This window comes from Prionailurus viverrinus, chromosome C2 (genome assembly GCF_022837055.1).
Source record: "Prionailurus viverrinus isolate Anna chromosome C2, UM_Priviv_1.0, whole genome shotgun sequence".
Taxonomy (NCBI): domain Eukaryota; kingdom Metazoa; phylum Chordata; class Mammalia; order Carnivora; family Felidae; genus Prionailurus; species Prionailurus viverrinus.
The window spans coordinates 109,719,186-109,735,004 of record NC_062569.1 but is presented as its reverse complement, the minus strand read 5'-3'; the positions used below and the strand labels follow the sequence as shown (position 1 = coordinate 109,735,004).

Sequence of the window (15,819 nt, the reverse complement as noted above, 5' to 3'; positions counted from 1 at the left end):
TTTACCTATAGATTTTGTTTTCTTCTGATTTCCCTTACTAGAATGTAAGTTCTAGGCAGACAAAAATTTTCAGCCCTTCCTCTTTCCCCTGGATAGTTCCAGGTATGTGTAAGCATTCAATAATGTTTAATACATGAATGTAGGAATAAATATATTTTGATCACATTTAGTAAGTAATTGCCATTTTCCCATTTGGGAAGTGTAGGATTACTTTCTAGAAGGAAACGCCACGTGATAGTTGAGGGTGGTTTCTGGAGTTATTGCGCATTGAATCTTGATTTTAACACTGGTTTTCTGTTTAACCTTGGGCAAATTACTTCACATTTCTCATCCCCATAATAAGATGAATAAATCACCTATCTCATAGTTAGATAATTGTATAAAGTACTTTAAAAAATCCAATCTGGAACACTGTATATCCTTAAAACTCACTAGTACTATCATTAAGACAATTTGTGAAAAGAATATTCTTTATGCACTCATTGCCTATGTGAAATAGTCATGACAATTATGTAGATGTTAAAAATATTTTGCCTCAATCATAAGATTCGGTTTGAAGCATATGTTAAGCATACATTATTAATGTAATTTACTTTCTGAAAATTATCAGGATATTAGTTTTATTTATTTGACAAACTCCAATTAAGGCAAACAGAATAGTGTAATAATTCCAAAGGTCAAGTTTGTTTTGAATTCTACTCTGTCATTTACTAGATCTGTGACCCTGAGCAAGTTAATAAAAAACTTTAGGTTTTAGTTCCCACATTTGTAACATGGGTAAAAAATAAATCTATGTTAATAGTTGAACATTAAGCAAAAAACAGTGCCTGGGGCGTAGCAGATCTCAATAAAAGGAAGGTCAAAAAAAAAGAATCAGGTGTATAAAATTAGAGAACAGTGTTTATGACAGAACTATATCAATTGATACAAAATTGAGTGAAAATTGACAATGAAACTACATTTTTCTGACTCATCCTCAATCTTATGCAAATAAATCAGAATTTGTATTTTAGAAGTGGTCATTTTAAAAAGAAAATTTAACATGAGAAATATTGACATATTTAACAGAAAATCACTTAGCCCATGATTTCCTTTGTATTTCTTTTTTTTTTTTAATTTTTTTTTTCAACGTTTATTTATTTTTGGGACAGAGAGAGACAGAGCATGAACGGGGGAGGGGCAGAGAGAGAGGGAGACACAGAATCGGAAACAGACTCCAGGCTCTGAGCCATCAGCCCAGAGCCGGACGCGGGGCTCGAACTCACGGACTGCGAGATCGTGACCTGAGCTGAAGTCGGCCCGCTTAACCGACTGCGCCACCCAGGCGCCCCTCCTTTGTATTTCTAAGTATGAAATACAGAGCCTGTTACACTAATTTAAGAGATGAAAGTGTCTCTTTTTAAAATTAATACATCTGAATTCCTTAAAATTCAATGTTGTGCATATGGTTGTCCTCTCTCTCCTCTATCCCCATCAATTTAAATTCATAAAGATACAAAGCTAAGAAGCACATGCATGAAGCTTGTGCTCACTAATCATCAAGGTTTTTATTATCTACGAAGTTGCTATTAATGTTTTGTAATATTGGCTGTGTTAGGCAGTCTTTCACACCACAGTTAGTACCAGTCACTGGGGTGTTGGTTGCTGCACTTAGTTATGATGGAAAAGATGGGAAATGCCTTTGCTCAAGCTCCAGTTTGCTGGAGCCACAATGGGACAGCAGCCACTGCACGTCACACAAGAGTGGACAATAGAAATTAAGTTCTACCTTGTGACATGAAACTCAACTGAACTTTTTTAGCCAGACCAGGACTGGATACACATATCTAGAATTATACTCGCCTAGGAGCTAGGGAGACTGAGCAAACAGGACCTTATGCTTTAATGAATGTAAAGAGTCTCAAAATAGTCCAAATCCCAAGCAATCCCATTTCAGAAAAGAACTTTAGGAGCTACGGCAAGATAGCATTTTCAAGCTTGCCTCTGTGCATTGATGTTTAGGGTTTCTGTGTGCAGGGAAAATGATGAGATAGGTTTGAAGGTGGGAAGTATACAAGTTAATAGTTCATCATTTTGTTTTAACTTGCAGGTGGAATATAAATGCAGTCTTGAAAATGCCATAATCTCTGCCACTGTTACAGGGATCAAAATGTGGATACTGCCTACACAAGAGATGTGGGTGTCCTTTAAAAATCTCCTGCTTAATGTACCTTAATATTGACAGACTGATCAGTACAAATGATATTATAATGTGATTCAACTAATCAGAGCTGTTACTAGCCCATGGGATACCTTTGTGTTGAGCCATCTAGTTCCAGAGCATGTGTCTTAGCCAAGGGAGCAAAAGCCCTGTCACTATCCCTCTTATTGGGTGTACTTGTGCAGGGGACAACTTGCACATCAATACATGGTGACCCTGAAGCTGATATTTCAGTGTCTTCTGTATGTCCAGACTGTGCTATGTTTTTTATGCACTTACAGTTTATAGTCTTGTGATCATCATCTTGATTTTCAAACGAAAAATCTAGAGAATGACTGGGGGAGGATTGAATCCATATCTGCTGATATCAAAATTAGTGTATATTTTGTTGAAATAAGATGCTGTCTACCTCTGTCTTCTCTTCATCAAAAAGTATTTATCAAGGGTTTTAATCTTCACGACAGTTCTGTGAGTCCTGTTCAAAGTGTAAGGGAGGGAAGCATGCCACTTTTGAACAGCCTCAAATCTGATCTAACTTTATAAAGCTAAGACTTTGCCACCACTGTTAGTAGGTTGCTTCAAATAGCACGAGTTTCTCATCCATTTTTGGTAAACCTAGATGTGTCCAGTTTAGTTTATAATGATAATTCTCACAGTTTTCACAATCAGGGCCTTTTCTCCATTTTTTGAAAAGAAATGATTTTCTCCCTCTTAATGCCCACACTATAAAATACATCTTTTAAGCAGGTTGCATTCACTACATAAGAATTTGCTTATCCATTTTCAGATGAAAATATCTATTAAAGATCTATCACTTCATAAATTTAAAGAAAAGAAACTGATGATAAATATCAGCCAAAATGACACCTTTTTTTAAAATAACAGATGATATTTAGGTAGTGTGTATAGTAAATGTTAGCAGAAATACCCGTTGAATTCTGGGTTCCCCAATTGTTTTCCATGGCACTTAACCTCCCTGAGACTTATTCATCTTTCTCTGTACATGGAGTAATAATTCCAATCTCATCCAATATGAATGGGGGACAATAGGCAAGTGACCTGGCACACAGTGCCTTCTTTGTGCATAGTGTCCTCTCAGTAAGTGGTTTTTTTTCCTCCTGTGGAAGAATATAAAAGCTACACAGCGTTTCAAAATAAAAATAACTCATCAGTGAAAATTCCCCACTCTGTGAATCACTATGCATGGAAGGCATTTCTAGCTTGGAAGACAATGATGTGAGTCTAGAGTCTCCAATGCCTCATGGGAATCAATGGGACCCAGCATGAGAAGGGTATGGCAGAGCATCTACTAGGTGTGTGTGTGGTGGGATGTACTGCTCAGAAACAAGCTGCTCTCTTTCCTACCAGTATTCCAAAATCTCCAAGAGATCAAGACTTTCTTGTTTATTTGAGGTATCTTGAGGAGCTAGATGATGACATGGTGCAAATATGGCCAGGAGAGCCTGGATCAGATATTTGTGTGAACTTTTTGTTTACTGAAGGTCCTAGAGAATCAGAAACAACTAGACATGTGGCTGTTCTCCCAAAAGTCATGAGGTTCGTGCCAGAGTAGCATGTTATAATGCTGAAGGAAGGAAGTTCCTGTTGAATTAATATTTTTCAGTCTATTTTTAAGAGTAAACTCATGCCTTCCTTTCCCACATCCTTACCAAAGTGACTTTGTTCACCATAAACTTGTTATACTAAAATGATGGCTCAAAAGCAAGATGTATTTCCTTCCTTTTGCTAAACACTTGATTAATCATGTAAGGGAAGATCTTTAAGGGCAGCTAAAATACCATAACCCCTTCCCCAAACCCCAAGCTTTTAAAATGCACTAAATTATTTGAGTAAACCATTTACAATTTTATTTTCTTTTTGCTTTTCACACACAGACCAAAACCACCAACCCAAAAGATTTTTTTTTCAGTGCACAAACTATGCTCTGAGAATAAGTTGGGTGCTTCTGGAAGATGGTTTCACTTTATCTGGCCAAAAAAGGGTATCCAGGGGATAAAATATTAGACACCAGACTGACTGGTATTTAATTTTCAAAGTCAATTTATATTTATTTGTTCAATACACAATGACAACTTAAAAAATCACTTTCCATTACTTTCTCCTAGGAATTCAAGGTGTTCATTTATATGTATTAGCCCTATTTATTCACCAACGAAGAGTCATTGGATTCATGATGTCAGTCTACACATAGTATTTTTCTGTTCTTCCTTTTGCTTTAGTCCTGTGTTTCCTGAAAAAAAAAATGATACACAAACCACTGATTTTGAGAAGTAGCAATAGTCTGGAATTCCTTTGTTGAGGGGAAATTTTTCCTGAAATTATTTAGTCATTAAGAATATTGAGAATCCTCTGAGAATCAAGTACTGAGTGTTGAATCCCTTTTACTTCATGAATATTGGTGTTTTAAAGTATAGAGTTGTCTCTACATTGATTGGTTGTCTAAGTACACTGTTCTAATCTGTGAAATATTTGGTTTGACTTCTTCCTATTTATAATACATTTTCTTTTTCAAACTTTATGACTATTATATATCTTCGTTCTTTCACTACAAAAGCCTGGATTTGTCACCCTTAGCAAACTGATGCCAAAGAGTGGAAATAATTTTCAAATATTGTAACCAAAATTTCTGCATTGTTGCTGATAATTATTTCTCAGAATCCTTAGTCCCTAAATGAGCTTTGCCTGTACGTATATAGACTGCCAGCCTATCCAACAGTGAGCTCATATCAGCCTCAATCTTTTCAGTAAGTAAGAGTGAAGGCTGATGATGTCCACATGATAAATAACTCTTTTCCAGGTTTTGCAATGGAACGAATATGGTTGCCGTTGCTTCTAACAAGTAGAGTGCTTCTGGGGTCTGCTCAGTTTAATGGCTACAACTGTGACGCCAACCTCCACAGTAGATTTCCTGGTAAGTCTGAACCTAATCTTTTCTCTAATTATATCTTGAAAGAGTGATTATATTTGAATAGTAAGGCCCTTAAATACATATGGAAAATGGAGGGGGGTGGATATCCATCTACATTAAGTGGATATTAACAAATGGCAAATGACAAAAGACATTTTTCTGGAGTTGTAATTTATATCCACATTAACATACAAAGTGTTCATCATAGTTAATATTATTATAATGGCTGCTCACAAATGTGAAAAATATTGGTTATTGGGTGATAGAATCGGGAGAGGCTAATTTCATCAAAATTTGCCTAATTGATGCCTTTTTCTTCCTTGTAAGTTAATTCAGACTTTCAAAACTGCCCTTATATGCTAATAGATTTACTTAGGAATAATACTTAAGAAAATGTGAAATATAGTACATTACTCAAAAATATTATTTCAGTGCAATGACGGTCATTACCAAAATACACAGGCCAACTTCAGTATGCATAACACAGCAACCATCAATATTGTGACAGATATGAGATTTTTGACTATATTGATGGACACGTCCCACAGGTTTCTAAAATCTACACTCAGTGAGAAGATTACTTACTGAATTATCAGTGTTTCATTTAAGTATTCATCATTTTTATATCAGCTAAAGTTAGAGAATCACAGTTAAACACTTACAAAATAAAGACTAGAGAGTCTGAAATCACTTTTCCAAGTTTGCCATGCAAATTGAAATGCTTTCTGTCATGTTATTTATTTCTCAAACCTGCCAGTACTCCTGTGTTGAGAGCATGCCTGAGCAACAGCATACTTGGATAGAGCAATTAGTAGGTAGTTATGTAGTTGACATGGGATTTCTAATTTTTATGAAGAGAGGTAATCTGGATTGCTCTCGAATAAGAGCCAGAGTGTGCAGGAATGTCTTCAGGAGCCCAGACTTACTATGCAAGTGCTTGGCAGGTTAAGAAAGACCTGGAGTTCAGGGTGGGGAATATCTGAAGGTAAGTCTAGCAAGGTATTCTAAGGCAGGGTTGTTAGTGATTTTGAGTACCATGCAGGAGGGTTTTTTAAAAAATGTTTTTTTGTAATGGAAAATTCAAACATATACAAAAGTAAAGATTAGTAAAACAAGTAATTGTACTGATCATCCAATTTCATCAATTATCAACACATAAATTTTGCTTCATCTCTCTCTCCTTCTTACCATTCCCATCCCTGGAATATTTTAAAGTGAATTCATTATTCATGTTTCAGAATGTATATGTGATGGAAAGGAACTCAAACAAAATCTTCACCCTTTTGTATATGTCTAATAAACTTAACGATAATCCCTTAACATATCATCTAATACTCAGCTAAATTGCCTTTAAAACATCCACACAGTGTATTTGTTGACATGTGTCTTTAGTCTATTTTAATTGATAACAGTTTCTCTCTGTCACTTGCTTTTCTAAAATGCTGCTTATCTCTTCAAGTAATGTGGAATTCTGACTTTGGATCTGGTTGATGCAGCTTCAATGTGTTTGTTATTTAACATTCTCCCCTTTTTCCATATAGCCTATAAACTAATTACAGCTAGAGATGAGTAAATTCAGGTTCAGTTGTTTGGACAAGAAGACTTTGTGCGTTATTTGTGGACAGTATTTTGTCTTTATTTTCTTGGTGATGAAGACACATTAAGTCCTTTTAAACACATTTTTTTAAGGATCTTACATGATCATGTTTTGTTTTAGAAAGCCAACCTTGGGAGAAGCAAAAGATAGAATCAAGTTGGAAGAAACTAGAGGCAGAGAGAAATGCCACGAAGGCAGTGTCAGTGGGAACAGCAGCAGGAGACAGCGCTTAAGAGATATTTTTGTGTTGGACTCAACAGAGTTTGAGAACTGGTTCAATTGGGGAGGTGAAAGAGAAGATGATGATGATGTCTTAGATGATGTTATGAACTTGGATAACTGCATGTTGATACTGCTGACACCAAAAGTTTAGGGCATTTGCATGTTTTAGAAAGGAAGTTTGGTCTGGGAAATAATGAGTTTGAGGAGCTTCTAGAATTTATAATGACAGCTTCTATCCAATAGTAGAAAATACGGACCTGGGTCTGAGGACAGAGGTTGCTCCCAAAGATAACTGTGTGGTATCTGAGTCCCTGTGCAGTGAGTAATGAGCGGGAAACAGGCAACTGAAAGGTAGGAAAATAGACTACTCTTTAGATAACATTGGTGGTGAAGGAAAGAGAGGAGTGACCTGAGCCAGCAGTTTAGGATTTAGGGATTAGAGGACTAGAAGCAATTTAGTATACACGAGTAAAGGGAAAGTATTCAGAGATCAGGATTACCAATAAGAAAATAATTGATGTAATGAGGAAAGAAAATATGGAAAAGAGCAAAGATACAGGTGGAGGAGTTGACATTGGGAAACTGGTAATTGTTTCTTTGATTTAGGAGAGAAGGAAAAATAAAAGACATGGGCAGGGAAGTTGAAGAATACTAATCGTGATGTGGAAGGCAGAGGCCCTCAGGAGAGTGAGGGCCCAGAGAGTGAGGTCAGGACCTGGGGAAAGTGGTCAAGCCTTACCCTGTTATGCATGAAAAGAAGGCCAAAAGGTAAAAAGATTTCCAGGCAGAGAGGATCCAGCTGATGTTGTACTTAGATACTTGTAAACAAAAGATGTAAATGAGCCAGGAAGTGAGTAGGACAGCATAGGGAAATACAGTACATTTAAAAATGATGTTAAAACATTCAATTACAGTGGTGCCCACTGACCACCTGCATCAAAATTACCTGGGATAGTTATGAAAAGTGTTTTAGCCTAAAAGTGTTTACTCCACTGTTTTACACCAAATATAGTGTCCAAATCTCTGATTGTGGTGCTGGGAATCTATCTGTATTTTAAACCCTGCAGATGAGTCTAATATGCATTCATGGTTAAAAACAACTGACATAGTATATACTATTAGTTTCTTTAGTCCATTATTCTAATTAAAAGCACAGGTCTGTGTTAGGAAATAAAATTAAAAATAAAATCTTCCCCCAATCCAGAAATGCTCTCTGCAAGACAGTAGAGATGAAAACACTTATCATTGAGCAAGCATTAACCAGAATGTGATGCTCATTGTAAGCAATCCATCAAGAGATCGCACAGAGAGAAATCTTGGTCTTTTATATAGCCAAGCAGATGCAACCCATTACATATATTTTCAAGATAAACCATAACTAGTCCTCAAATAAGAGGACTTGACAGCACCATTTGTCACATATAGTTCATTCTAAATATACCTGGTGATTGGGATGACCATCTGTGTTAGCATATTGGCTTTATCTAGAGGAAAAGTAAACTTGTATCTTCCCAAAAGGAAGTACTTTTGTAATTTTGAGCCATGCTTCCTCTTGGGTTAGGATCTCGCACTCCCATAGAAACTGTGAGGTAGGAGTGTTATTTTCCTGGATGTTTATATTTTCAAAAGATGGTTCCCAGATCCTTGAAAAAGATTCTCAGGTCATAAAGCTGACAGAGGCCTTTCTAGTCTTCCTAGGATTCATGGAAAGGCGGAAGTATTTAGAATTATAAGTTGTCTGATGTAAATGGTTTAAGAAAAGGGAGGGGGGCGCCTGGGTGGCGCAGTCGGTTAAGCGACCGACTTCAGCCAGGTCACGATCTCGCGGTCCGTGAGTTCGAGCCCCGCGTCGGGCTCTGGGCTAATGGCTCAGAGCCTGGAGCCTGTTTCCCTTTCTGTGTCTCCCTCTGTCTCTGCCCCTCCCCCGTTCATGCTCTGTCTCTCTCTGTCCCAAAAATAAATAAACGTTGAAAAAAAAATTAAAAAAAAAAAGAAGTCACAGATATTTCTTTTTTCAAAAAAAAAAAAAAAAGGGAGGGAGAAGTTCCTTCCCTTATTTTAAACAGGGAGAATTCAACCTCTTATTTTTAATTTGTATATGACCTTATACATGTTAGCACTTTTAGTACTGTTCCACTTAGACAGCAAATACCCAGACTTAACAAATGCACACGCACATGCACGCGCGCACACACACACACACGCGCGCGCGCGCGCGTGTGTGTGCAATTTATTTATTGCAATATAAAATCTGTATTTAAAAAATCTAAGATCCAGATAACTCCAAAGTCCCAGGAGAGGCTTTAAGTTTATATGGATGTTATTTTCAAGTGAGCCCACTTTTGCAGGTTGTTTGCAGAAGAAGACCAGAATGAGCAAATAAAGCATAAAGGTTAATTGCTCACTCCCCTCTTGACTTGTGGCTTCTCTTCCACATCAGGATCACCCTTGATATCATCAGGAGCTCCACAAGCTGCTCAGATACTAAGCAATGGGATAGAATGAGAATGAGTCTGGCAAAGGAGAGGGGCTATCTAAATGCAAAGTAATGCTAATAATGATGAAAGTAATCATCTCACCCTATCTGACCTTTGCTGTTTTATGACATTAGAACTATTTTCTTTCATTTCCATGGCATTTATCCTTGGGCCAAGGGAACTGCCATGGTCTAATTCATTTTAAATTTAAAGGGATACCATTTTATTTTAAAGGTAGTTAACTCTTGGCTATCTAAGCCAATAGCAGGGAACAGACCTATACTCCACTGGCATTATGGTAGTGCTCTTCCCAGAATAAAATTCAAACCATAGTTTACTTTTAGAGTACCACAGAATTATTTGGCCTAAATTAAATATATGGATAAATGCATTTGGCCTCTATGACTGACACACACCTTCTGGAACTATCTCCTTTTTTTGGAAGATGGTAGCATATAAGGGTTAGCCTTAGCTTCTAAGAAGTCTTTAATGACCATCAAGGAAAGATTAGGTTTGTGGCACCAGAAATTTGGTGGCCTGACACCATAAGAGTGGTGAACTAACCACTCATGGGAAACTGAATATAAGTCAGTGTTACATAATTTGTCATTTTGTATTCTATTTAAACTATTCATATTCTATTTAAACACTAATAAGGAAGAAACCAATGGGTTCAATGTATTGAGTGATATACACATTACTAATTCTTTCTTGTATTCCTTAGATAAACCTATAAAATCTTTTAAAATCATTTTACAATGGGGAAATGGAGGATTAGCGTTTGTTTAATGATGCAAAGCTAGAAATTGACAGAGATGTAAAACTAAGACTCTTGCCATCAAACCATGATGCCTTAAAGTGAATTCTGAATACTAAGTTTAACAGAATCACAATGGGAATTACCACAGTAACGAATCTGAAAAATCATATAGTAGGAGAATTTGTTTAGCCTTTTTAGTACCTACTTGACTAAGGAAATCTTTTTTCCCTAATACCTATTAATATTTCAATAAACACCAATGTTCCAAAGGAAATAAAATTAAGCATCACAAATTTCACAGAATTTAGGGGTGGGTCAAACAAAATGAACTCTCTATTCTTGTGTTAGGCTTTGCTTAATTAACCATTGCATTTCTCTGTGCCCAAAGATGAGGTCAGAGTGGATAATGGACTAATTATTCAAGGGAACATGTTTTGGGCTTTCTATGATAAGAAAGACGAATTCTCCTGCCTTTCTACATAGTAGTAGTGTTTTGGTCTCCAAGTTGTCCAGACAATGCCTGCCTTCTGCTTTGCACCTGTGATTGCAATTACTAGACCAGATGAGGCAGAAGAAGTGATTCAGGCAGGGACCGCTGATCACTTCCTGATTACTCTAAATGATAAAATGCAGTGGCAAGCAAGTTCAGTAACTGAATAATTCAGAGTCCATCCCCTTTTTTATTTCAATAAAGAAGTTTTTTATTGCATGAGTTTTTCGCTTCCTCTGCTTGTATAAGTAAAACCCATATGCTTTCTCCTGCCTGAAAAAGATGACCAATCTCTTCTGGTTCCAGAGAATGTAGAGGAGCTAGTGCAAATATAAGCCTGCAAAATTTGCCTCAAACTGCATATGAATTTCCTGAGGCACTAGACACGACAGCTTGTATTTGCTAACGAGAAACAGATGTGAAAAACCAAGGTGGCAAGAAACCCATTCGGTGTAGAGAGGAAACTTGAGTTCCTAATCCACCTTAAATTCTTCATCAGCTGCTGGTATTTTGTGTAGATGAAAATCAATACCCCTTTAGGAGTTCTTGCTCTTTTAGCTCCAAAACCTCAATATCGTATAAACTCTTGTTAAGGGTAAAAGTATCTTTAAAAAATGAGTTAAAACAATGAACATAGCATCTGTTCTCTGAGCAGTTTTAAGTTTATATAGTGCCAAATATTACTCCTCTCATTTTAGAGAGATAGAAGTGGAAATGATATGTAAGTTACTCTTATAATCTGCAAGGATGGTATAAATTAGTTTTGGAATGTCTATTGGAGTTCAGGAAGTAGATTATTTGCAGGTTAGATTTTCTATGGCACTACAAAGCAGTGTACTCTTCAGTATACAGAACAGACTCCTCCTATTACATTGAATAGGTTTTGGTTCATACTATCAGTTTCAACGCAATGCTACTTTTAAATGCATATAAACCAGTCCATGAATAGAGATACAATTCTATTCACAGGAGTACCTGTGTCTGACCTGCACAGAGCCTCCACCTGCTCACAACAGACCCCCTCCCCCACCCCGTGTGTCCTTCAGTTGTTCTGGCGAGTGCCCACAGCATGGTTGACATTTGAGGTGCTCCTCCAGTTATTAAACTGCTATGGTTTACGGAATGGGGTAGAAGTGGGAGCAGAATACTGATCCTATTCCCAACTTTGTTTCACACACAGCCACCTGAGCACTAAAATAAATTTGTTTGGACTCAGGCTCACAAAGCTTTTTACGAACCCTCTTTCACTGAGATTCAAAACCAGTTCGGCAAACCTGGTGGCTCAGTCAGTCAGGTGTCCAACTCTTGATTTCAGTTCAGGTCTTGCTGTTCATGAGATTGATCCTCATGTCAGGCTCTGCGCTGCCATGGGATTCTCTCTCTCCTTCTCTCTCTCTGCCCCTCCCCCTCAAAAATAAATAAACTTAACAAAAAAAGTTCCTCACACAAGGAAAGGAATTTTCTCCTTCATGATTCCTCCTCTCCTCTCTCTCCATTTCTCTCATCCTTTTTCAGCCGACCTTCTCCCTCTTGCCAGCATATAAATCATACAAATAGGTATGTGGTGGCAGTGCTTAATCCCACCAGATAGCATCCACCCCAAGGGTTAGCTTCTGCCCAAAGTATATAGATGTGACTAAGCAGTTCAATTGATTAAGAGACTTGAAGCATTGGCATCACCTGGGGGCTTGTGAGAAACACATAAATCAGGTCCCATCTCAGAGCTACTGAATTAGAATCTGCATTTTAATAAAATTCACAATGGTGATATATATGCACAATGTAATAAGTGCTGCTTAGAGCATGGTACTCAAGATGTCTTGCTTGCTTTGTGTTGTTACATAACCACACTGTGTATATCAGCCCAGGTGGCTGTCAAGCCCTTGCTTGCTATTAATGACAATAGGAATCAGCAAATCTATCACTGTTAAAGGAGAATAATTTTAAAAAATCATTAATAATAAAGCAAGATAGTAGGCTACCAAGACTAATTTATTTTAAAAGGTTAAATACCCCCCAAAATAGAAAAAATCTATCAATTTCATAATACTTAATGGGTTGAGTTTTCTCAATTGGAAGTCAGAAAATATCTGACATTAAAGATATTGATGCTTGTCTAAAACTCTAAAAACAGGAATCATCTCAGGCACGTGGCAGAGTACAGATAGGAAATATGAGTTCTGGATGAACAGTAAAGATGAAATCGTATTAATTGCACACATATTTGTGAATCTTAGAACTTATTAAAAGTTAGAAACCGTGTGTGCTGTTTGTGAAGGAATTGAATTAAGCAAATTTTAATAGACATTTGTTGAGTATTTGTTAGGCACTCTGGGAAAATCCAGAGCTTTCAATGAGTTCATAATCTACTGGGAAAGCAAATATCCATTCCCAGATATAATATAAGCAGAACAGTAGAGTCACAGTTAAAGGGATGCAAGGTAGAGCTCCAGAGAACTATTACTTTCCATTGGGAAAAGAGGGAAAGTCTCATTAATGGACAATGTATATATTATTTTTCTGTTTTCAGCTTTTATTTCTCCTCTTACTTGAATTCTATCATTGGGTATTTGATCTATTATTATTGTTTATGAGTGATACGTTGAGTATTTGGTATTCTTAAATTTATATTTTTTACTCTTTTCTATTCTCCAAATAGTAGACTCCTATTTCTGACTACCTGTTGTACATTTCTGTTGAGTGTCCCACATATACCTCAACCTCTCAAAAACTGAGATTTTCATTTTTCTTTCCTGCATTCTTTATCTCAGGAAATAATCTAGTCACCCACTAAAGCTAGAAATCTGAGTATCAGTTTGAGATCCATTCATGCCATCATCTAATCATTTTCTTATAGAATTTAGACCATTGGAATTTATTTCTTCTCAACAATCCCTTCCAAGCACTCCTACCTTGTAGACACATGGTTGTATATAATATGGTATATAAGCCTAATCTTTAGTAAGCTGCACTATAATTGTCTAGTTTTTCTGTCTCCTTGAATTAAACATGAGCATCTTGAAGTAAAGGAGTGTTACTAATGCCTTTATCTTCAGAGTCTAGTACAGAGACTGACATGTAATATGTATACAATAAATGGTTTTTAAAAATACTTTGTTGACATGAACTGGCATGTAGTTTAGGTCTTGAAAATAAATAGGAACAATAGCCTCCAGCTTGTATAAAACTGATGGCACTGGGGCGCCTGGGTGGCTCAGTCGGTTGAGCGTCCGACTTCAGCTCAGGTCATGATCTCACGGTTTGTGAGTTCGAGCCCCGCATCGGGCTCTGTGCTGACAGCTCAGAGCCTGGAGCCTGCTTCTGCTTCTGTGTCTCCCTCTCTCTCTGCCCCTAACCCACTCGCATTCTGTCTCTGTCTCTCTCAAAAATAAATAAACATTAAAAAAAAAATTAAAAAAAACCTGATGGTACTGATTTTGTGTTTTAAACTCCTGTGTACTTCACCTTTTTTTGTTTTTTTTTTTTTTAATATTATGCACTGACCCCAGAGTTGCTGATTTTCATGCATATTTTTACATTTTCAGGTTAGGGGTTAGAACATTTCAGGTTAGAACATTTTGAGCCACTGCTTTGTGGGGCTGAGTACCAGTCTACAGCCCAATTTTTGGAGGTGTTGCCATATTTGTATTGTAGAATATGTGTGTACAAATTATTTGAACAACTGTATTGATCTGTGCTCTGATTATTCCAGGTAACAATTAGAAAATGTTAAAATAAATATTCTGATGCTAGTTAAAGAAATGTAGGTCTCAACAGTATTGAGATGAAATCATTCAGTCTATCAAAAGCTGGGGATCTTTAGTCTCATCTATATGCCATTGAAATTAAACTAGTTGCGTATGGAACTGTTGAGGAAAAGAACAAAGTTAGATATACTTGTTAGATATATGAATTATATGCTACAAATATATTGTCAGTGATTGTGCCTAAAGGGAAAAGTGTAGTTAGGTTTTCTAGGAATGGAACTTTATTGGGAATGAAGTAGAACGAGATTTTTATTCATATGGATAATTGGATTCATCCTTTCTTTACTCCCATTTATATGGTAACAATGCTGTCTCAACTCCAAATCTGGACACATTTTTTTATGTGGTAAGAGATAGTTGACAGCGACAGGATATTTAAAATTTGCATAATTTTCAAAAATGTGAGATAATCTCATTGCCTGATTGATAGGTGAGAGAAGTGCAGAACACTTCTTTTTTTTACCTGAATTCAATTCAATACTGCATTTTTTTAGTCTTGTGAAACGCTTAACTTGTTTAAAACATCAGAGGAAAAATAGCCATTCTGGCAGTATAACTGCATATAAGCTCTAAGCCGGCCTGCCATTTTAATAATGCTTTGTATGTTTAAACACAAAACACTAAAAATCAAAAATCTAAAGGTATTTATTTCTTGATATTTTTGTTTTTAACTTGTAATCATTGAGTTGCTTCATATTCAAGTGTTGTTCAAAAGGATATACCAACTCAGTCCAGAGGTTGGACAATAAAAAGGCTCCAAAAAATTTAGTTGTTGAGAACAACTGTTATTCACTAACTCTGAGGAAAAAATTTGTCTTCTTTTGGCAGAAATTGCCCTTCAGCAACTTAAAGTATCTCTTCTCCCTCCTCAAAGCATCACAAATGGAAAAAGTTGTGCTGAATGGATGTCTTTAGTATCTACAACCAGGAAAAAATGTGTTTCTCAGAAGGGACAGTGAAAAGTCTTTAGAAAACTGGGTTAGGATGGATTTGAACAGATCTCTTTTCTTACACTGGGAAAAGCGTTTCTCTTGTTATCATATCTCCTAGTGGGATCAGCTTGTAGCAAATTCAGTTCCATTTCAGGAGTTACAAGCCTTCAGTTAAACACAGAAAACTGAAGAGAGCTCTACATCTGGACAAAGTCATCTTTGCCATTTATGAAGCTATTCTAAGTATCAGTTAATTCCTCTCAAAGGTGAAGAAGCTGAAGTCTTTAGATGGTTTAAATTACAGGGAATGATACTTCCCCTTTGTAACGTATTTAATGATATATATTCACTTCAGTACATTTGTGATATTACATGTAATGCAGTGATACTAATTTCCTATCTACTGGACATCAAGAGAGTTCTTAGTGAACTCCCTGGAAGCTAA

The 15,819-nt window shown here is 36.6% G+C and overlaps 1 protein-coding gene across 2 annotated transcripts in view; it reads left to right on the top strand.

Annotated features, from left to right (window-relative positions):
• Positions 1–15,819, top strand: part of ZPLD1 (zona pellucida like domain containing 1) — a 552,784-nt gene that overhangs the window by 503,677 nt on the left and 33,288 nt on the right. For both annotated transcript variants that reach the window (XM_047875473.1, XM_047875475.1), the window contains one exon: positions 5,019–5,132. In XM_047875473.1, the coding sequence (XP_047731429.1) occupies positions 5,027–5,132 (106 nt within the window). In that variant the 5' untranslated portion in view covers positions 5,019–5,026. The remainder of the gene's footprint in view (positions 1–5,018; positions 5,133–15,819) is intronic.